The sequence below is a fragment of the Ursus arctos genome, unplaced genomic scaffold (assembly GCF_023065955.2).
Source record: "Ursus arctos isolate Adak ecotype North America unplaced genomic scaffold, UrsArc2.0 scaffold_21, whole genome shotgun sequence".
Classification (NCBI taxonomy): Eukaryota; Metazoa; Chordata; class Mammalia; order Carnivora; family Ursidae; genus Ursus; species Ursus arctos.
Window position 1 is genome coordinate 978928 of NW_026622886.1, and position 22087 is coordinate 1001014.

At 51.8% G+C, this 22087-nt stretch overlaps 2 protein-coding genes across 2 annotated transcripts in view; both read right to left on the minus strand.

Moving 5' to 3' along the window:
* Nucleotides 1-777: 777 nt before the first annotated feature.
* On the minus strand, nt 778-18813 carry CCDC134 (coiled-coil domain containing 134). Its single transcript, XM_026479533.4, has 7 exons — nt 18674-18813; nt 16784-16902; nt 15795-15916; nt 15512-15596; nt 13335-13516; nt 12968-13039; nt 778-4919 (listed from the first exon to the last, which is right to left on the minus strand). The coding sequence occupies exons 2-7, from the start codon at nt 16884-16886 to the stop codon at nt 4794-4796; spliced, it is 690 nt and encodes a 229-aa protein (XP_026335318.1). The 5' UTR covers nt 16887-16902; nt 18674-18813; the 3' UTR covers nt 778-4793.
* A 1222-nt stretch (nt 18814-20035) lies between these two features.
* Nucleotides 20036-22087, minus strand: part of MEI1 (meiotic double-stranded break formation protein 1) — a 71858-nt gene continuing 69806 nt past the window's right edge. Inside the window, exons 29-31 of the mRNA XM_026479534.3 lie at nt 21146-21277; nt 20846-20955; nt 20036-20081 (exon numbers count right to left, since the gene is read on the minus strand). Coding sequence (XP_026335319.2) covers nt 20036-20081; nt 20846-20955; nt 21146-21277 — 288 coding nt within the window. The remainder of the gene's footprint in view (nt 20082-20845; nt 20956-21145; nt 21278-22087) is intronic.

Genomic DNA, 22087 nt, shown 5'->3' on the forward strand with positions numbered 1-22087 from the left:
GTCTGGATCATTAAAGTCGCGTTCCTCGCAAGCCCCTTACAAAGGCAGAAATGGAGGCTCGGCGCGGGCCGCGAACTGTCCCGAGTGCGGAGTGCATTTTACAACCTCTACGCCTTTGCACCTGTCGCAGCCACACGCCAACTACGACGGTCCTCACCTGGGGTACCTCAGAACCGCCTGCAGACTTTTAAAAGCAATGCTAGTGCCCGAGACCACCGCAGGCCTCCTGAGGTGTGACCTGGGCAGGAGCATTTTCACAGGGCCGCAGAGATTTCGGACGCGCAGAGTCCCACTCCTTCAGGCGCTTCCTTGCCCCATCTTGCAGCTGGTCACGATGTAAACAAATGTGCAGACTAATAGGAATTTGTCCTAAGAATAAAAGTATGAGCTCTCAAAGAAGTGCGAAAATACGTAAGTTCGAAGACATTCATCCCAAAGTCCTCTGTAACTGGGACAAATTGGGAAGCCCAATAAAGGACTGGATGAACAAATTACATCCACACAATGGGACACCACGGCATCACTAAAGATTATGTACGTAAATGTCTATCTATTGACAAAGACTCTCACAATATGTTAAAAAGGAAAAAGTATGTTTCCTAAGAGAGAACTATTGCTTTGTGGTCAAGAGTCGAACACAGAGGCAGACATTTAGGCAGTGTGACCTTGGGCTGCCTAAATAACCGCTTTAAGCCTCAGTTTTGAAATCTCTAAAATGCGGGGAAAATAGTGCCCTCTCAGAGTTTTGAAGATTAAATGAAATCATTTGCACATTCATTTGACAATATTTATTGAACATCTCTGACAGGCAAAAAGAGGCAGTTCCCGCCCTCTGAGAGCTTCCAGTAGTGAAGAGAACAGACATTAGACAAATGTAAAAAGCAGACAACTATACAAGGAATCAAGGGAAAGTACTGCGTGTGATGCAACTAACAAAGGACTCTTGACATTTAAGATGAAACCTAAAATTCTGAAGAATCACGTCTGCTGTAGCCAGGGGAACAGATGACACGGACAAAGGCCCTGAGGCAGGAGGAGCTGCTGCCAGCATGCACTTGGCATCAGGTCCGACATACAGTATGTACCCATACACAATAGCTATTGTAACTGGAAAAATAGGGATCTATGTGTTCACATTAAGGGCTAAAAGCCTGGAAGGCCCAACAGCTGAGAGTCAAGTCATGATTATGGAGTGGTTGGATTTAGGGTGAATTTTATTTTCTTCTTGGTATTTCAGTACTGTTTAAATTACTTCTTATAATGAACATGTATAACACAAGAAAAAACAGTGACTTTTTTGGGGGGAAAAAGGACAAGAATGTTTCTTCATTGTTTACATGCAGACTACACCCACTAGTCTCACCCTGAAACAGAAAACCAAACCCTGCTGCTCTCCTTGGGACCAGGCACTGACCTGGGCAGTGCCACCTTTGCCTGTGCCTCTTCACAGGGCTCCCCACATTGAGGGGCGACTGTCTGCTGGCCTACCATAACTCACTCTGGTCCAGTGCTCTCCCAACCCAGAGCCTCAATAACCACCCCCGCAGAGGGCTGCCTGAGCAGCAGGAGGTCCAGAAAGTGGGCACAGCACCTCTCGCTCTGCGCTGTCCCCACAACTCCCCTCTGGACCTGCCCACAGGCTGGGTGCTAATGAAGTGGCCTGAGGGGGCACAAGTGAAGGCTCAGTAGAAACTGCAGAAGAAAGCTGGCTGCACCGTACCCAGCCTCAGCAAAACACTGGCATTCTCCCACCTCACTGAACATCTCTTCCAGGTGGCACCTTGCCCTGGCTGGTCAAACATAGACTGGCACTCAGGGCTGGAGCAGCCTTAGACAAGTCACCCCTCAGGACCTGGGTTCTTCACCTGGAAAGGGAGGGACCAGACAACCACATATCCAGAGATCTACCACAGATTGGGCAATTACCACAGGTCAGAGAAGTGAACTTTGAATATGCTTTTTCATTTACTACCTTTGTCGCCTCCCTTTTTAGGCCTCTGCTCACAGTGCCTGTCACCTTCTTCCACCTTCTCCAATCTTTCAGGATTTAGCTGTCACTTCCTCCAGGATTAGGCAAGAATGTGTACCCCGTGGTTCGACACAGAGATTAGGTTTGGAGATGGGAAACAAGTTTGCTTTTGGATAAGCTGAAACATAAGGACTGAGGGTTATCAGTGGCAAGAGGGCAGGAGCCATCAGCTTCGGGGTCTCAGAGGTTCAGCTGCCAAGAATTTTCGAAAAGAGCAGAGAGGAGAGACTAAGCTTTGAAAAAAAAAAAAAAAAACGCACAGTTGGCGCCTGGGTGGCTCAGTCAGTTAAGCATCTGCCATCTGCCTTTGGTTCAGGTCTCGATCTCAGGATCCAGGGATTCCCCCCCCCCCCCCCACTGTGGGCCAGGCTCCCTGCTCAGCAGGGAGTCTGCTTCTCCCTTTGCCCCTCTCTCTGCTCATGCTCTTGAGCTCTCTCTCAATAAATAAAATCTTTAAAAAAAAATGCTTTGTTTAAGGGGCAGGAGAGGAAAGAGGAATCAGGAAGAGACAGAGCAGATTCAGACTGAGGGCAGAGAACCAGCACAACATAGCAGCCCAGAAGCCTGGAAGGATCATCTCAAAGAGCTTCCAACAACATCTCTCTGGGGGCAGTTACAGGACAGCAGAGGAAGATGTGAGGCTGGGACAAGGAGGGACAAGGGCTGTGGACCAGGGAGACTTTGCCCCTGGGTCATCTAGTACTGTCTAGAGACTGCTACGAGCATCTGGTAGGCAGAAGCTGCTAATGTCCTATAACACACAGAACAGCCATCCTCATATACACAACAAAGCATTATCTGGCCCTAAATGTAAATAGTGCCACTGTTTTGAAAAACCCTGCCTGAGGATACAGGGGAGCTCCCAGACTCTCCAGGGGTGCCTGAGATTGGACTTGGAAGCTCAGCAGACAGGAACCATATTGAAGACCATGCTGAAACCACCACTGAAGACATCATTGTTGCCACCACTGGGCACCCCTGGTGTTAGTCTAGTCTGGTCACTAGAACTGCCCCCATCCCCTGCCCTACTGCTACCTCCGGTCCCAGCAGCCACTACCTCCACCAGCACAACCCATTACCTCCACCAGCACAACAGGCTGGTACAACTGGTTGATAGCACATGGCTCACAGGACAGAATCCTGGTTGCACGGAAGCTGGACAAACAAGTGCCCTCCGGCCTTTATACCTTCTGAGGAGGAAGTGGGAAGGCTCTGCCTGGTAAGACTTGAGGTGGAGTTCCAGTAACTAGTAACCACAACAATGGCATCAAAGGGAAGGAGAGACAGAGGGAGAGCAGAGTAGTTCTGTTTCTTTCTTTGAAGGTGTCAGATGGGAAAACTTGGGCCCATTTGAGGATGGAGAGGAAGGACTCAACCAAGATGGAGAGGCTGAGGGTGTAGAAGGATGAGCCTAGGAGGATAGGGGAGCCGGATGGGCCAGAGGTGAAGATGGGTTACGACTGGGCCCCTCTCTAGCTGTGCATACAGGGATGCTCAGCAAACCTAATGGATGATAGCAGAACCATCAGGGAAGAGCATCTGCCATTGAGAAGCCGGGCCCCAGGCTCAGTGAAGCAGCTGAGGGCTGGGCAGAGGGTTCAGACATTATCAAATTCATTTTGCCAATGAAGCCACAGCACAGGGAAGGGCTGGGCCAGGGTCACTCAGCAAGTCTGAGGGGCTGAGACAAGACTCCCATCTCTCTTGGACTCTGTCAGTGTCGGGGGAGGGGGGGGCTGGAGGGTTCTGGGATGGTCATGTGTCTCTCCCCTTTTAAGAGGCAGACCTAGCTTGGCAAGGTCAAAGAGACTGAACTGGAATTCCCACCGGAGCCCCTTCCTCCTTTGCATGGGAGGGACATGATGAAAGGGTAGCTGCCCGTTCAGGGCCTAATTCCCTCTGCAGCTGCCCTGCTCTGTGGCCCCTGGTCTCTGCTATGGGGAGCTCTCTGACCAAGCCAGCTTCGGGCAGCCCTGCCATTACAAAGCACGGCCTCCTGCAGAGCTAGAGCCTGTTGCCTGACATCCCCTACCCACAGGCCAAGGGGCTCCTAAGGTTGCCAGAGACGACACGTTGATTCTACCCTGCACCTGTTCATGGACTGTCCCCAGTATCTGATGACAGAGATCATGTTGCTCTGAAGTCTTTGGCTAAACACCCGGGACACTCCTTTATGAAGGACAGTGCTGAGAAGGGAATAGGAGACCTAAGCCAAGCCCCTGTTTCACTGCCTTGCCGGCCCCTGCTCCAGGAAAGGGCTCACAGCTCCCTGGGGGCCCAAACTAGCCTCTGTTAGCCCAGAGGGTTTGCTGGTTTTTATTGTGTCTTTGCAGGGGCTGGGGCCTGCACTGGGCAGCTCACTGCCACAGTGGGGCCAGCAGCAGGCACAGCACTTCCACGAGTGGCTCAGAGCCCGAGTCTGCTGCCTGCTCAGGAAGGGCGGCAGCCAGCTGGCCAGCGGTCCTAAGCCAATGGGAGAGTCCAACCTGGGATCCTTCCAGCCTCCCCCAGCATCTCAACGTGGTTTGATATGCAGCATGGCATCCTCTGAAGGCCCCCTTGGCACCCTCTCCAGGGAGGCCCCTGGAAGGAAATCCAGCCGTCTGTGGCCCAGCCACTTCTGTTAGGGCGCAGAGCCGGCTCCAGGGGGCTGAGCAAATGCCACCTCCCCGTGGTGGGGGGGGCAGCTCTCACCACCAGTCGATGCCTCCGCCTCTTCCTCTGGACTGGTCTCCTGGCCCCTTGAGCCCTGGGCTGCTCCCGGCTATAACTCCGACTGGGATCTTGAGATCCGTGGGCCCTTTCGGATCTCTTTCCGCTTCTCTTCTTTCTTCCTGCGTTTCTCCTCCTCCCTCAGGGCCTTCTGGAAAGGGTCAGTGCTGGAAATGAACTGAGAGAGGAACAGAGCAGTCTGGTTTAGTCTGCCGGCAGCAAAGAGTTTGCTCTGAGCTAGGTTGCTGTGGGCTTGTGGCAGCGGGAAGATTGCCTAGACACGGGCCCTGCCCTCAGGGAGCCCTCAGACAAGGAGATAGTTCAATGAGCTTGGGGAAAGCAGCTTAGAGGGTCTTGAAACATAACCAGGAGCTCACCAAACAAACAGAGTGAGGGAAGAAAAGGACATTCTAGAGAGAGGGGCAGGTGCTGAGGTGTGAACCTGCATGGTGCTCCTCCTCTCAGAGTGAAGGGTCTGAGTGCCCAAGACAATCTAGATGCCCCCCCACTGCCACACCCCTGGGGCGGGCAGCCAGTGAGAGCAAGAGACCGCAAGCAGCCCGCTGCTTGTGAACAAGCTGCAGGGAAGCCCAGGCGAAGGAGTACACCCATAGGAAGCAGTGGGTCAGAGGTCAAACTGGCAGAACCTGAAAAAGGTGGAAAAGAAGACGGCAGTGCCCAGGCTCACGGCTTCCACAGTGCGTGGACGGTGGTCCTGGTGAAGAGACAGGAACACAGGGCGAGCCAGGGTGGGAGAAGGAGGACTTCAGTGGAGGCATTCCTCAAGTGCAATCCCCTCTGTTCTCTGCAGACTGGCTCATCTTAACCCATGGCTTGTTAGGTGTCGATGTCGGTTACCGCTCTAATCTGCATCTCCAGATCTAAATGCCACTAGGATGTCCCAAACGTGCCCCAGACTTGGCATGGCTCCATCTCCCCAAAAACCCAGTCCTCTTCCAGTGTCCCTGTCCGTGTGAACTGCAGGGCTCCACACCCCACCTCCCTCCCTCTACACAGAGTCCTTGGCCAAGGCCTGGCTCACTGTAACTCCTAAGTCTCTCTCAAGCTCACCTACTTCTCTCCGTCTCTCCTGTTGCTAACCCCATCACCACCTCCAGCTCCCACCCGATGACTCTCGGGCCTCCCAGGGCTCTCTGCAGGCACTTTGATCCCTCTCGAGCCATTCTCCTCACTGCAGTTAGATCTTTCCAAAATGTAAACCTGACCGTGTCACACTCCTGCTTAAACCCTTCCATGACTCTGCATTACTCTCAGGAGCAAGTTCCACATGAGGCACCTGCGGGCCCATGCTGTCCACTGCTGTGCTCCTCCCTCACACTCCCCGCTTTGGGTTCTTGGATTCCCTGGTCGCTCCCACTTGCAGGCCTCTGCATGTGCTGTGGTCCGGGCCCAGAATGCTCTTTCCAGCCCCTGCCCCCTTTGCCACGTGAGCTCTGCTCAGCAGTCACCACCCTCAGGGACCTGCCCTGACTCCTGGCTAAGGCTGGGTCTGGCTCCTCCCTCAGGATCACATGCTTTGTGCCTGTTGCCCCCACTGGAGAACACTCTCCGAGGATCGTGTCAGGTGCTGCTCACTGTGCCATCGCTCCCTAGCATAGGACCGGCCTGGCTTATACATGGCATTCAGTATGTATTTTTTAAAGGAACGAATGAATCAGGTTAGAATATAAAATGCAATAACAGTACCCCAAACTCAGGTTAACTGTGCTGTGAAATATGCCCATTTTATTTGTTCTTAGGGCAAACGTGATAAATGTTTGATCAAGGTAGACGTTAAAAACAAACTAGAATTTCTACCTTGTGGAGCAATCTACCTGCCATGTTAGATTGAACTATGAGTCTGGAAGATGGGGTGAAATCAGAGAAGTGTGGCCCAGAAAGGGCCAGTGATATGCTTACGTCACACAGCAAGAGGGAGGCACAACTGGGACTAGCCCCCAGGCCTCCCACCTCCCTTGTCAGAGTCATCCCTACCACACTCTGCCTCCTATCCCTATGAGTTAACTCTGATCCTCTTGGGAGGGATGAGGAGCTGGGAGAACGGCCCTCCCCCCCAAGGTCACAGAGGACCCCATACCCTGTGGCTCTGGCAGTGGTAGAGGAAGTCAAAAGATCTGGGCCCTCCAACCCCAGCTGGCTCAGCCTCACCAGGCTCGGTCAGAAGAGAAACACTGCCTCTCCTTTCCCCAGACCCCTTCCCCACAAGGCCTAACTAACACCTACTTTAAATTCCTGATGCTAACCTCAAGTGGGCCCTTCATGCTGCCTGGCAATCCAGGATGTCTCCCTGGTCCGCTCAGTCAGCCGTTCTCCTAGACACACCTTCTCGAACCCCAACCCTGCTCCACCCCTTCCCCACAAACCATTGCAGAAGATGGAAGCACTCACAAGACAACTTCCACAAACTCCCACCTCCATACCCACCAACCCAGCTGCTTCTGTGCCTACACCGCTCTTGGAGGCAAGGCCGACCTTTCCCTCCCTGCCTCACTTGCTCAGGGATGAAGCTCCAGCAACTCTCCTGCCCCTGCACCACCAATTCTTCCTCCCTAACGGGCCGTCCCCATCAACATGCCTAGTCTCTCCCACCTGATGAAAATTTCCCCTGGAATCCATACCCCCTCCAGCTATTCTCCCGTTGGTCTGTTCCCCTTGAAAAGAAAGCCCTTCACAGGTGGTCTGCACTTGCTATGCCCACCTCCTTACCTCTCATTCTCATGAAATCCAATCTTTGTCCCCACCGCTCTACCAAAACAGCTTATATTAGGATCTCTGATGGCCAGGGTCCATGTTCCTAAATCCAGTGGCTGGTTCTTAGGCCTCATGCTCCTCAGCCTTCCAGCAGATTCTACAAGCCGCTCACTCCCTCTTTGCTACGCTCTCCTCACAGGGTGTCCGAGAAACGATCCTCTCCTGGGATTCTACTCTCACACCAACTGTCATTCTGGGACTTCTTTGCTGGTTCCTCCCCATCCTCCCACCTCTACCTGCAGGTACATCCCAGACCTCAGTCCTCTGGTCACTGCTCTATCTGCCCTGACAACTCACCTGCCCTGGGCTGATGGGACAGGACCTGTGCCGTGGCTCTCCATACCTTCCTTCACAGGCATGACTCACATATGTAGCCCCAGCTTCAACCCCAAATCTAGAGTCATATTTCCAATCGCCTCCTTGACATGTTCATTCAAATGCTCACCAGGTCCAGAAATAAAGTTTTGATCTCCAATCCAGGCCTCAACCTGGTCCCATCACAGTCTGCCCATTTTAGAAAATGGCAGCTCCATTCTTCCACGTGTGCAGGCCAAAAGTCTTCTAGTCCTTCTTAATGAGTCTCTCATGCCACATCTGCTTCCTTAGCAAATCCTACTGGCTCTACCTTCTAAGCAACCAGAATCTCACCATCCTCACTGTCACCTGGTTTAAGCTGCCATTAACTCCCAAATGGACAAGCACAGCAGCCTCCTCCTCAGAGTCCCTGTTCCCACCCTGGTCCCCTAAACTACTCTCCACACACCAGCCAGGATGATCCTTTAAAAAGGGAAGTCAGAACCCATCACCCTGCTCTCCATGTGTCTCCGAGTAAATGCCAAAGCCCCTGAGAAGACCCACGAGGGTCTTGTGATCTGGCCTACTCTGACCTTATCTTCTCACGTCTTCCCCTCCCCCAAATATGCCTCCAATTCAAGGCCTTTACACTTGCTGCTCCTTCAGCTTGGAATGTTCTTCCCCCAGATACACAGCTGGCTCCCTCACCTTGTTCAGATCTTTTCAGTAAGACCTCCTGTGTCTGAGTCACATGAAATAGCAATGGTACCTCCGCTTTGTCCCTGAATCCTTAACCACATTCCCCTGCTTTTTTTCCACCACCTACCATACTGTATGTTTTTTATAGACTATCTCCCAGGACAGCAGCGCTAGTCTCTCGTGGCTGGGATTTAGCACGTGTTCACCGAATGATAAATAAACCCACGGGCTATACCTCTGAGCCTTTGTGCAACTAGTCCCTCTGCCTGGAAGGTCTTCCCCGAGCTGGTCCAGCCCGCAAGTCTTACTTATCCCAGAGCCTCCACCACCCACCTGCTGAAGCAGGGTCAGGCTCCCTGTCAGGGGTTCCACAGCTCACCACACTTCCCTCCTCCCCTGATACAGTGATCATGCTAGATCATGTCTGTTTCCCTGCTGCCTTCCCCAACAGACTGTAAGCATAGGAAGAGCAGGGAGAGGGCCAGCTCCCTCTGGACGGAGGCAGTGGCCAGCAGACAGCCTGATACAAGTTCGTTCTAGTGACAGGTACACAAGTAGTAAGAGAGGACTCCCGGAGCACTCCCTGGCATGGAGAGTGCATGCGGGGAGCTGAGTAAACCTGAACTACTGCTGGTGGGACAGGTCCATACTGGACGCCAAACAGTGAGTCAAATCTTGAGACCATCCCCAGCCAATGCGAAGTAAGGTAAGGATATTGCTGCTATGGTTATTTCTAAGCAGAGCACACTAGGACAAAGCCAAACTAAATCTATCCTAGAACCCGTTCTCTCTGGTGCATGCTCTTACCCTCCTCCTATGTCAGAGGCACTCAAGACATACAGGGCAAGGAGAGCCAGCGTCACAGCAATAAAGCATCTCTGTGGGTCCCCCTCACTGGGAAAGGCAATTTGCCATGGCCCTGAGTGTCCTTGCATATTATTGCTGGGTATGCCCTGACTGTTCTTACACTGGCCATTTATCAGGGTTGCAATGTAAGCAAGCAACCTCGAGGGATGTTACGCGATGGGGTGACAGCAACCCTAGTAGGGAAACCCACATCTCCCATTCTGCTGCCTGATGGTTCAAGGGGGCCCTGGATTCAGAGGTTCCCCTAAATACTCATGCCTGGTCCACTGACTGTTCACCTAAATTAAGAGCTAATGATGCTGTCCAGAAGAGTTAACAAAGCCGGCCTGACTGCTATCCTCTGAAAGACCTGCTTTGAAGGTTGGATCCTGGCTGGTATCTGGAAACTTGGATTTTGGGAGGGCTCCCACCACCCTCATGAATGAGTGGCTCACTGAGCCTAAACTTTGCCAACAGTGTGGTTTGTGCTGAACACCTGCTTTCCTCCTGGGAGTCTGGAATTCTGGTATGCACTGGGCAGAGGGTACTTAAGTCACCAGCTCCCGATAAAAACTCTAGGCACTGAGTCTTTAATGAGCCTCCCTGACAGACAACTTCTCACGGGTCACATCTTGTTGCTGGGGGAATGAAGTATGTCATGGGGGACTCCACTGGGAGAGGACTCATGGAGGCTTGTGCCTGGTTTCCCTTAAACATCACCCATGAGCCTTTTCCCTTTCCTGATTTTGCATTGTATCCTTTCGCTGTAATAAATTACAGCCAAGAGCACAACTATACACTCAGTCCTCAACAAACCTGGGGATGCTTTTGGGAACCTTAGACTCTGGTGTCTCTTAGCGGTGGCCATCCAGTCCCAATGACAATGCTGGAAGACTGACTGCCATTAAGGCCAGTCAGATAATGATCTGAATTAGAAGCCACCACCTTTGCTTAGATAATATTCTTCATGATGCAGGTTATATTTCTACTGACTGTTATTAGCATCCTAGCCATCTGGCCCGCTCCCAGAAGACTACAGATGGGCAGAGGAAAGACAACCATTCCTCTCTGGGGCCACAATCTATGGAAACAAATTGTGGTTAACAGTTTAACAGTCCAGGTCACTTGTTTAGATGCCCCTCAGAAGACCCATTCTCTGATGAGACCAACCAGAATCAAAACACTGATCAAGACTACACTACCAAGTTAACCGGCACTGCCACCTAAATGCATCATTGTACTGGATGTGGAAACATACCTGCCACCATGGATGGGCACAAAGCAAAGGACTCTGTATTTCTGGCTTGACTACCAAGAGTCCCTGGTTGGGATGGTATGACCTGAGATCATTAGGATGACACTTGGTTGAGTATGCTCCCTCCAAGTCCCCCTACAGTGGCCCATGTGGCCCAAGATGGAAGATACAATGTGTCTCTGAATGTTTTGTAAAACTGCCCTTGTCCCATTCACATCTGACCCTTCTGGATGAAAGAAAGGTCCAGGTGAGAATAGGGGATGATTGGAGAAAAAGCAGAATTATAGGTCCTTGGATGTGACACCCTGATTTTGTAGCAATAATCTTAGCATCTGGGGAGGGAACAATTAATCCTCTTGGTCTCTTAGACCCCGCACCGCCACTTGGCAAACAATCCTAGGGTCTGCCCAAGCCAAATGGCAGCTGCAGCTGACAATGTGATCAGTTATTGTGTGTGTCACTCTCATCCTTGGGATAGGAAAACTCACAGGGACATGGTCAGTAGTGAAGTATTCTAATATGCCTGATGCCATCAAAAGCAGCTCCTGAAGTGACCCTGTGCAGACACGCACAGCAGTACAACGTGGTTTAATCTGACAGATACAAATGCATCTACTTCTCCTGATGCCTGAGTGACCTTCCATTATGCCAAGTAGGGCAACTGAGGCTGCAACTCCATAGTGACATTGCCCTCACGGCTCAGACCAATAACGTAATGGTGACTCAAATCAAGTAGTAACATGTGGGAGACAGTGGGCCATGAAATGTCTCTTTACTGGGGCGCCTGGGTGGCTCAGTCGGTTAAGCAACCAACTCTTGATTTTGGCTCAGGTCATGATCTCAGCGGTGTGAGATGGAGCCCTGAGCCCCATTGTCAGGCACCTGCTTAAGATTTTCTCCCGCTCTCTCCCTCTGCCTCCTGCCCCGCCCACTAGCACATGCATGTGCACACTCTCTAAAAAAAAAAGAAAAAAAAGAAATGTTCCTTTACTAGGGAAGAGGACTGCTCTGGGTCCATCTATTGCACCCTGTAATTACTGACAATGACATCAAAGATCAGCAGATCAGTCTAAACTCTTGTGTGCATGGTAATGGGTAACTGACTGGCCTCAGACCACGTTCTAATCGTCCAGTATAAGACCTTCCAGCCCGCCCAGGACTTATCGCAGCCGGCTGAGTCTGCAACGCTGGAGGGTTGAGATCAGCAAGGCATTTTGGCTTCGGCCTGCTGCTTAGAGTCCTGTTGATGGCAGCCTTCATCCAATGGCAGTATGAGACAAACTGAACATATTTGATCCTGGCCTCTACCTATCAGATCAATCAGACTGAACAGCACATTCATGTGGAAATTTAAGTTAAGCCAAGAGGGCTGAGGGGTGAACTGTGGGGGAGGCAATCAACCACGGCCCTGAGCATCCCTGCATGTTCTCACTGGGTACACCAAGAAAGCAAAGCCCTGATCACTCTATCTGGGTCATTTGTCAGGACTGCTTGCAGAGAACAACGTGGAAGGGTGACATGATGACTGCCCCCCAAAGAGCAGGTTTGCTTCTATTCACTATAAAGGCTGTGAATATCCCAAATTCGGTATTCTTCAGCTTCGTGCAAACCCACTGCATGCACAGCTGCCTGGGCCCCTCCGGGTCACCCCTGGGTGACTTGGGGAACAAGGGGAACCCACATGACCAGGCCAACAGTCTGGATATTGCTTTTGCTGTAATAAACTCTGATGTCTCTGACCTGTCAGCACCCATGAAACAGTAGCAGGCTACAATCCTAGACCCCTCATGGACCCTGACACTCCTCCCTATACCAGAGGAGAGCCTGTGATTTGACAAGTCCAGTCCTCCAGCCTTTCCTGCCCCTGCTGCCCTGCCCTGCCACCTCTGATTCCCTCCTCCCCTCTAATGTGTGTGTCCCCATCTGTCACCCTGCAGCCTTCAGCCCTCAGAGCCCACCTCAGCCCCCTAGGATGAAAGCATATGCAGGAATGTGAGACAGAAGCCTGGCTGAGCACTCAGAGGCTCAAGGGCAGAAAAACAAGGCCTGACCTCCCCGGCATCCACTTGGTGCTGGATGTCAACTGTACATCACGATGGGTGTGCTCACAGCCTCTGACCGCCCCCCACAGCTGGGGTCCATACCCGGTGAAAAGACAGGGAGCCTGAGGCTGAGACAGGGACGGCTTGACTAAAGACACCAATGAGTAAGTGATGGTATGTGCGTCCAGACCCGAGCATGTCTGGCTCCAAGTTGAAAGCCCTCACGCTCCACTCAAGGTGTGCCAGCCCCTCTATGACCGGGCTTCCCATGACCCAGCAGAGGCAGAGGAGACATGGCCATAGGCCCCAGCAGCTTACCTCTGGGCGGTCTACTTTAAATGGATTCTGGAAGTCAGAGTCTTTCTCGCTGATCCCCAGCTCCTGGGCCATCTGTGGATGAGGAAAAGTTAGTCATCCTCTGCCTTCTCCTGACTCCTTACCCATGGCCACTCCCTCCATGGTGGGACCCGGGCCCAAGGCTTAGGCAGATGTGGAACAGGTGATAACCCCGAGGGACCCAGTCAGCACAGAACCCCCTGAGACAGGATCTCAAGGTGCCCTGAGGCTTATCACAGAAACACAGCCAAGGGCTGACGTTTAGGCCCACCTGAAGGCAGATGCAAGGTTCACGGTACACCACCAGGCAGAGGGCCCCCGAACCCCCTCTGCCTGGGTCAGTCCTTACCAGGCTAAGGATGGGCGAGTGGGGCCCCTGGTCAAACACGCCCGACTGGTTGCAGAAGCTGATGCCCCAGCGGATGAGCAGGTTCCAGTTGGAATTGTGGTCAAAGTAGTGGTGCACAATCCTCGGGAAGCGCAGCACCACATCACCGAAGAAGGCCGTGTTCTCCACTACTTGGGAGAAAGCTGGCGAGAGGATCCTGATGAGTGCCCTGGGCAGATGCCCTTCTACTGCCCGCGTGGCCAGCCCCAGCCACCCTTCAGAGAACGGAAGCCCACTAAGCCTACTAATCACAGAAAGGAACTGGGCCACTCTCCACAGGTGCTGACCATGTGTGCAGTGCATGCTAATGGCTTTGTGTCCATGAGATCACTGAATTCTCAAAACCACCTCGAGAGAGATGTGGCTGCTGTTCCCATTGTACAGATGGGCAACTGAGGCTCAGATGGCTGGTGAGCGGCAAATCTGGGCTACAAACCCAGGTCTGACTGCAAAGGCCATGCTCTTTCCTCTGTATCTCATTTGTTGTGGGGACCAGAGAGGTGGGTGCCATTTTGCACATGAAGACACATGCGTCACATGAGGCTTGGCTGGGTCTGACTTCCCCAACTTGGCATCCAAATATCCAGAGCCAGGCCCCAGTATTAACACAATTGCAGTGTATATGAGGGGCAGGTCTATTAGGATGACCAGAGAACACATTAGGGTTTTATTGTTGTTGTTGTTTCTATAGCTTTCCAATTTTATTTTATTTTAACTTTTTAGAAAGATGTTTATTTGTTTATTTGAGAGAGAGAGCACGTGTGCGCACACAGGAGCTCGGGGGACAGGCAGAGGGAGAAGGAGAAGCAGACTCCCCACTGAGCAGGGAGCCTGATGTGGAACTCAATCCCAGGACCCTGGGATCATGACCTGAGCCGAAGGCAGATGCTTCACCAACTGAGCCACCCAGGTGCCCCTTTATTTTATTTTAAATGCTTCTTGAGATTTATATTTAAATAACTTCAGACTTCTATCATACATCATAAAATTCCTTCACTTGGCTTCCCTAATGTTATCATCTTACATAACCATTGCACAACTATCTAAACAAGGGAATTAACATCAATACTAATCATCAGATCTTCCCTGAATTTCACCAATTTTCCCACTAATGTCTTTCCTCTGATCAACAGATCAGTTCCGACTAAGTTAGTGTGTCTATCATGGCAGCAGGTCCCTCCCACCTAGGCTATCATGACATAGAACTACATACCCAGCCGTGCCAAAAGTCCCTGTTTGAGCCATCCCTGCAGATAAGGCCGAGGCAGCCCTCCCAGCACTGGCCAGGCCACACAGAGAGATAAGTGGACTCCTCCAAAGATATGCCAGGTTGGGTCCAAGACAAGTGGAACAGGGACCTCTGGGTCTCAGAACAATCTTGAACCTCAAAGAACTCAGGAGTTAGCTCGGTTTACACGTTTGCAAGAGCAAACCACTTGTCCTTTTATCTGGAAAACGGAGGCAATAGTGCCTTCCTCAGAGTTAGAGTGGAGATTCCAGATGGTGTTTGTAAAGTGCCCACCATTTGATATATAAGTGCTATGTCCATCCCCTCTCAGACAGTGTAATCTAACAAGTTTTATTGTTAAAATATAACCAGTTAACGGGGGAGGGGGGAACTACCCCAGGAGAACAACTCTTGGAAGAGGGGATGAAGGGACACAGAACATTATCTTACTTATCTGTTCTTCCCACCTTGTCTCAAAAAGGATTCAAGGGGGTTGGGGCTTTAAAACAGTAGTAAAGAGCACTCTTAACTGCCCCCACTGGCTAGTCTCTTCAACAGAACTCAGTTTTTTTCTGCTACAAATGGGAACAACCCTTGCCTTCTCTACCACAAGGGTCAGGATGGTAGAAAACGCAAGAATGCCAGCGGTGGGGTCATGGGCAGAGGCTTCTTCCTGTTTCCCTTCCCCCAAGCACAGTACAGTACAAAGGAATATATCCAGCAACTGGCTCTGAAGTCCAGAAATGCCTGGAGAAATATGGATTAAGTATCCATTCACTAAAAGGGACCACTTGGAAGGTGTTATAAGAGGATACTTCCAGAGGCAAAAAGAGTGAGAAGAATGGGGGGGGGGGCTAGAGAAGATCAAGGTGGTGGGGAGGAGGAAAGGGTAAGATTAGGAAGACCATACCATCCTTCAGTTTCTCGTCCTGGGGGAAGGGCCCATCTGGGAGCACATCTGCAGCAATGAGCACTGTCCGCGAGTCCTCCAGCACCTGAGGGAACCCCACCCAGGCTGAGTGGCCTTGCAGAGCCCTTCACAGACGAGCCTATTTATTTAAACCCTATTTCAAATCTTTTGTGCATGTAGTTCCCCCTCACTGAACACGATCCCTTTAGGGAACTCCTACCCATCTGTCAGTGCCCAGATCAAAGACTGGGCCTGCCGTGAGCTGCCCCATGCCCACACGCACCTTAAAGAGCCCCTTGAGCATGACATCAAGAATCTTGTACTGCTGGTGGACATCGTTTAGCTGTGCCAGGTTTTTCAGTGCCAACAGCTGTTCTCGCCGTTTCACCTCAAACATCTTCTTGTCTGAGCAGCATGAAGTTAAGGGGCTGGCACCCATATTCCTGCCTGGACGTTCCAGTGGTCCCAATCCAGAGGGCCCATTTCTGACCAGCAAGTATCTCCAAGGGTCATAGATGCCCATGGCTGAGACACTCACCCTCCCCCCACCTCCAGGGAAGAAACAAACAGAGAGGCATAGGCATCCTGCAACCTATCCTTCGTCCATTTCACATAGTATTCTATATCAAACACCCTGAACACAACCCTCAGGACCTGCCTCCTGCCCTCCCCTTCCTATCGTCTTCCTGCCACTTGCTGCAACCGTTCACTATTCCCAGAGCCTCCACTCCTCTGCTTACACTGTACACTTCGCCTGGAGTGCCAACCACCCCTTCTCCATGAGTTTCTGTTCTTTCAACACCCAGTTCAAAAGCCACAGCACCATGTTTCTCTCTGCCCCTCTTTCCCGACCACAGTTCATGAAAGTGCTGACTACAGAGTACAGTATGAGGACTGTGAATTCCTCAAAGCTAGGGACTGACTGGTCCTGACTCTTCTCTGTATCCCCAAGGCCTGGCCCAGAGAAAGTAGCCCAGTATGCCAGGGCCTGAGTCTCAATCCAGGGTCTCACCCATAAGATGCAATGCTCATGAACAATCCTCAGAGCCCTCGTGGCTCTGAGAAGTATGCCTTGCCTTCTCCATTTAACATATGGGGAAACTGAGGATCAGAAGAGAATGGACTTGATCAAGGTTTGGTTAGAGCACCTCACCTTTCCATAGGCTGGGTCTGCTCCAATCCTGGAATCCAAGGGGTTGTGGGTACAGAAAGACTATTTATAGACCTCCTCAGAAATAGCTTATTAACCCCACCTCCCACTCCAAAGGATACAGATCTCCAGGCTCGGGTCCAGGGAGGGCTTCAGGGTGCCTGTGACTCCTGTCCCCAACAATAGCTGGACAAAGAGGAAGGCCAGGAACTGAAGAAGATCCATATCCAAGATTCTAGAGCTAGGAAAGTAACCCAGAGAGAGGTGAGATCCAGAGCTTGGTTATATAAAATAAAGACTGCAGGTGAACAGCAACTTCCCAACATGACATGGCCTCCAAATACCAAGAACCCAGCTTTGGGAAGCCCGGGAGCCCCAGTCTCAGCACAGGGCCGGTGACCACCAGACACACAATAAACACTGTGGATGGTAGGAGGGAGGAAAACAGATAATATTGGCAATATAGGGATGCTTAGGGCATAGGGGTGTCTAGAATTCTGGGCTAGAGCCCTGGCTCTGCCTCTGACTGTGGGCCCTGGGGGGCAAACTGCTCAGCCTCTCTGAGCCTCCACTTTTTCTCTTGTAAAATAGAGATAAGGAAGTCCCCTCCTTGCTGTAGGGAGAAAGAATTGGGTGAGGCACCATGTCTGGGGAAAGAGGGGCTGGTCACTTTCAACACACCCCATCCTGGACCCCAGGAAGGTGTCTGGTTAAGGAAGCCCAGGCAGTCAGGGGAGATGTGAAAACTTCTGCAGTTTCCCTTCCTCTCTGTCATCAGAACAAAAGAAGGGGGCCACCTGGTTGGCTCAGTCAGTGCAGCATGCAACTCTTGATCTTAAGGTTGTAAGTTCGAGCCTACACTGGGTGTAGAGATTACTTAAAAATAAAATCTTGGGAAAAAAAAAAGAGCAGAGGAAGGGATGCAGGGAAGGAAAGGAGGGGGCACAGTCTTGGGTAAGAAGGCTGTCTGCCACTCACTCACTTTGGAACCACAGGCACCACAAGCAACACATTCCTATTCAAGCACCATTCCCTAATTATTTTTGAGTATCACGTTCAAGGCACTGTTTTAGACCTGGGAATACAGCAGTGTCTAAGACAAACAAAAATCACTGCATTCATAGTACTTATGTCCCTAGTAGAGGAAACACACAATCAATAAACTTGTAAAACAGGCACAGAAGGATGAGGGAGTTGGTGGGGTGCAATATGAAACACAGTGGTCAGAGGAGGTCTCACACTCAGATGACAGCTGCCCAATTTTACCAATGTGGAAACCAAGGCACAGAAAAGTGAGGTGGTTGTCCAAAGACACTCAGCTATTCCCGGGCTAATGAGATTCTAAATGAACACAGGCTACCTCAAAGCTGCCACTGTTCTAGCAGGACACCTGCTCAGTGATTGACAGAGAGAGCCTGCAGAGGTCATTCAGAGAACCGCCCCGGTGCCACCCGATGAGGATGAGATAGGTGAAGCCTCAAGAATGGAAAGCAGTCCCAAGTTCACCCAGGACCACCTGCCTTCCAACGCCACGCTCTAGATTCAAGGGAACCAGACCCGGGCTAGGGCAGAACTTGAAGCCAGGGGGTATCAGACAGCCGGTAATGACCGAAGCAGAAGAGAAGTGGGAAAGGAAAACCGAAAAAGCAGACTGCGTGGAGGCGGATCCTACTTTTTCTACTGTTACTCCCACTTACCCTGCCTCTCAATCCCTCCCCGCTCCCCGTCCCGTACGTTCCCAGAGCTCTTCCCCGCTGCGTACGCGACTCTGATCCCATTCTGTAAAGGTGACAAGTCGATGCTAGGCTCTGAGCCGACTACGTGGGCTTGCGGACCCGGCTTGCTGTCCCGAGGCTTGGGGGCTCCCAGAGGGGAGAACGAGTCTTTCCAACGAGAAGCGTTCGGGTCCGCGAATCTCATCCCCTACCCCCAGCAGCAGGTTCGGGGCCCTTGGTCCCTGCCTCCCAGCCCCACCAGAATCCCGCCCTCCCGGGACCCCCGCCCCCACCTACCAGGCAGGTGGGTGCGGGAAGGGGCGTGCGGACAGGACGTCTGTGTGCAGCCCGGCTCTAGGATCCACCGGGCGAAGAGCAGAGGCGCGGAACCTCACACTAGGCGCCGGCAGCAGCGGGAGAACCTCCGAGCGCCGCCCACGGCCAATGAGCGCCGGCCGCGACGGCCGCTCAGAAGACCTCACTTCCGGTCCCGCCCCGTCCTGTCCCGAGCGCGGTAAACCGGAGTCTTGTCCCGCCCACCTTGTGCCTGGGAGCGATTGTCACCCTGTCGCGGTCGGAGTGGAGCAAGTTAAGTCTGCATGGGGTCTGCGCCCAACTGAAAGGGCGCGTCAGCAGACTGGAGCCCTGACCGAAACTTTTCATCAGCTGACAGTGTCTTTTAAACTGTGGATGACAGGATCAGTTTGGTGGGTCACGACTAGCACTGTTTTTTTCTTTAAGAAACCCGCAGTGCGGAGTTGGTGCATCCCCTGCTCGCGCCTCCGTTCCACCAGCTTCTAAACCTAGTTCGTCGGGGGGCCTCCCTATCCGTTCATTAGGACGGAGTTCAAACCAGTTTTGTGCAGGGTGCGTACAGCCAGACCCGAGGAGTAGGGTGAGCTGCCCAGTTACCGGCACCCAGGGGATGGGGCGGGGGGGGGGGGGGGACAAGGGGCTCGGCAGGCGCACAGGGAGCCGGAGGCGGCACGGTGGGCTGAGCTGGGACCAGGAAGCAGGCACAGTTGTGGAGAGCGGACCTTAAAAGAACCGCACACGTGGTAATCAAATACAAGCTCTGGGGAGGGCCCACGGAAAGAAACACGAGGGACCCACTTTAGCCAGGGAACAGCTGGGCTCGGCTAGCGAGTCGCAGAACGATTTGAGCTGCTCAGCTTCCTTGCCTGGAAATTGTACCTCTCTCCACCTTCATGTGAGGTGAGGCAGCAGGTAAAGTGCCTCTCAGAGCACCTGGATCACACAGGTACCACACACACGGCCTTTCTCTGCACATGGACTCCGTGGATGGCCTGACTGGTATTTTCTGGGTATAACTGAGGCATCCGGCTGGTGCTCCTCACATGTTACCAGGACAAATCCCACCCCTGTCCCTGAGGAGGCCATCCATTCCTTACTGAAGCAATCCACTATCCGAGTGGCAGAGTTATCAGCTCCAGGCAGCCAAGATAAGTTGAGACAGAAATGTTTTTGGAGAGCCCACAGAGACATGTGAGTGTATCATTTTATTTTCTGACTCCATTTCAACAATGGAGTAAATGGCTACAATTTTCACTCATTTCCCCAACAATTTCTCCAATAATTCTGACTTTTTCTTCTCCAGGTCTTAGTTCTCTCTGTTTCTGGGCCTTCAAGTTATAAGGGTCAGTCTCTGATGTGGGACAGGGATATAGCCACCCCTCCCAGGCAACTGGCAACAAAACATGAGAGGAAAACAGCAGAAAGGTGGAGCCAACCATGGGAGAACCACACTTCCAGAGCCCAGAGGTGCTCTTAAGAATAGTGGGCTGGATTCTAAAATTGGGATCCAAACACCAGGGTATGTAGTTGCTATTCAGTAGGGAACTGTTTCAGGCACAGGGGAAGGAGGAGAACCAGGGAGGTAGCCAGTGGGGATGGGGAGGAAGCACCAGACCCAATGCCCAGACTGAAGTGTCTCTGGAGCACCACAACCACCCCCAGACGGCCTCTAGCCACCGCCCACAGCCCCAGGCTTTCTCAGGGACAGGTAGGTCACCCAGCACCCCCCACTGGGCTGAGGGAAGCACCTGTATCAACTGGGTTTGGGCAACTTTCTCCAAAGCTCCTGGGGAAGGACTGGCTCCTTCCTGAGTTTAGTGATGTGGCTTTAGAGACAGACAAACGGGCGTCAGATCCTGATGCTATTAATACTGTGTGATCCTGGGCACATCATTTAACCTCTCTGGTTAGCATCTGTGTTAACACCCTAGCTTCTGTGAGGATTAAACATAGTGCAAGTAATGTGCGTGGCCCTTGGTAGGAACTTAAACAGAATAAGTCACTGTCATTGCTATCACTATTATTCTCACTGATGCAAATGCTTTAAAGGACAGGGCTGTAGACAGTGTCACCCCTCTGAAGCATGATGCCACAGCCTCCCATAGCCTGGGTGACCTTGCCCAGGCCAAGGCTCCCAGATGCGAAAAAGGATACAGCATGTCCAGGGGTGGCTGCGCAGAGGAGGTGCTCAGGGAAAGGCCCTCTAAGGAGGCCTGCAGGGTCTGGGTCGTGCTGTGATCAGCCAGGATGCCCATGCTCTGGACCTGAGGGGAGAAGAAGGCAGGGAAGACAGACCTTCTTAGCAGCTACTCCATACAGGCTCTCTCAACCCTCCACCCTCTGCACTCCTGACCTCCCATTGGCTGCTGTAGCCAGAGCACCCGTCCTCCGCAGAGAAGATGGCATGGAGGCTCTAGCCTTACAGTAATTACACAGCATCCCCTTTCCACCTACCTGCAGGAAGAAGCCACGCAGAGCCTGGAGTGTGGTGTTCGATAGGGTAGAGAGGTCAGCCAAAGCTGCGCCTTGCAGGACATGACCCACCTCCTCATGAGAGAGGACACTACTGCTCTGGAACCGCACAAACTAGGCCAGGGAGAGAAGCCCCAAACACACAGTGATCTGGCATTTCCTTCATTCACAGATATTTCCTGTGCCCCTGCTGTGTTTGGCACCAGGCTGGGGGCACAGATCTGAAGCCCAAAGAACCCTGCCTGCAGGAGCTCAGAGTTGGTGGGCAGAGGTGGGGTTGTGTCATAGGAGAGTGGGGTAGATGAGGCAGACTATGAAACCCTGATAGAGTTGGCCCTGCTGACCCCTTCAGTACCCTTCCCCTCACTCCTTGGCCCTGCACCTCACACTCATGGCCAAAAGGACTATGTGTGGTTACTCAAACCTACCACCATGTGCTCATTTACCTGCTATTTTCACTGCACTGCCTGGAATACTTTTCCTCCTCTTTGCCTACTAATCCTTCAGGCCTCAGCTAAAATGTTACCTTCCTGCTGAATGTTTTCATTTTGTTAAAGAAATAGAGGTATTAATTGAGTGCTTACTACATCCTTATTCACCTCTCCCTCCTGGCTCTGGCAGAAGCAATTACAGTCAACCTTTGAACAACATGAGAGTGAACTGCACAGGTCCACTTATACACAGATTTTTTTCGATAAATACAGCACAGTACTGTAAACGTATTTTCTCTTTATGATTTTCTTAATATTTTCTTTTTCTAGCTTACTTTATTATAAGAATACAGTATTTAGTACATATAACATACAAAATATGTGTTAACTGACTGTTCATGTTATCAGGCTTCCAGTCAACAGTGGGCTATTAGTAGTTGAGTTTTGGAGGAGTCAAAAGTTAATATGCAGATTTCCAACTGTGCAGGGGTCA

What these genes read in the sequence shown, in the direction of transcription:
- CCDC134 (XM_026479533.4), bottom strand. Translation starts at nt 16,886, where the DNA reads ATGGATCTTCTTCAGTTCCTGGCCTTCCTCTTTGTCCAGCTATTGTTG. An exon ending in TGCTCAAGGGGCTCTTTAAG is followed by an intron (nt 15,597 to 15,794) that starts GTGCGTGTGGGC and finishes GGGTTCCCTCAG; the next exon opens with GTGCTGGAGGACTCGCGGAC. An exon ending in ACTCGCCCATCCTTAGCCTG is followed by an intron (nt 13,040 to 13,334) that starts GTAAGGACTGAC and finishes CCTCATCCACAG; the next exon opens with ATGGCCCAGGAGCTGGGGAT.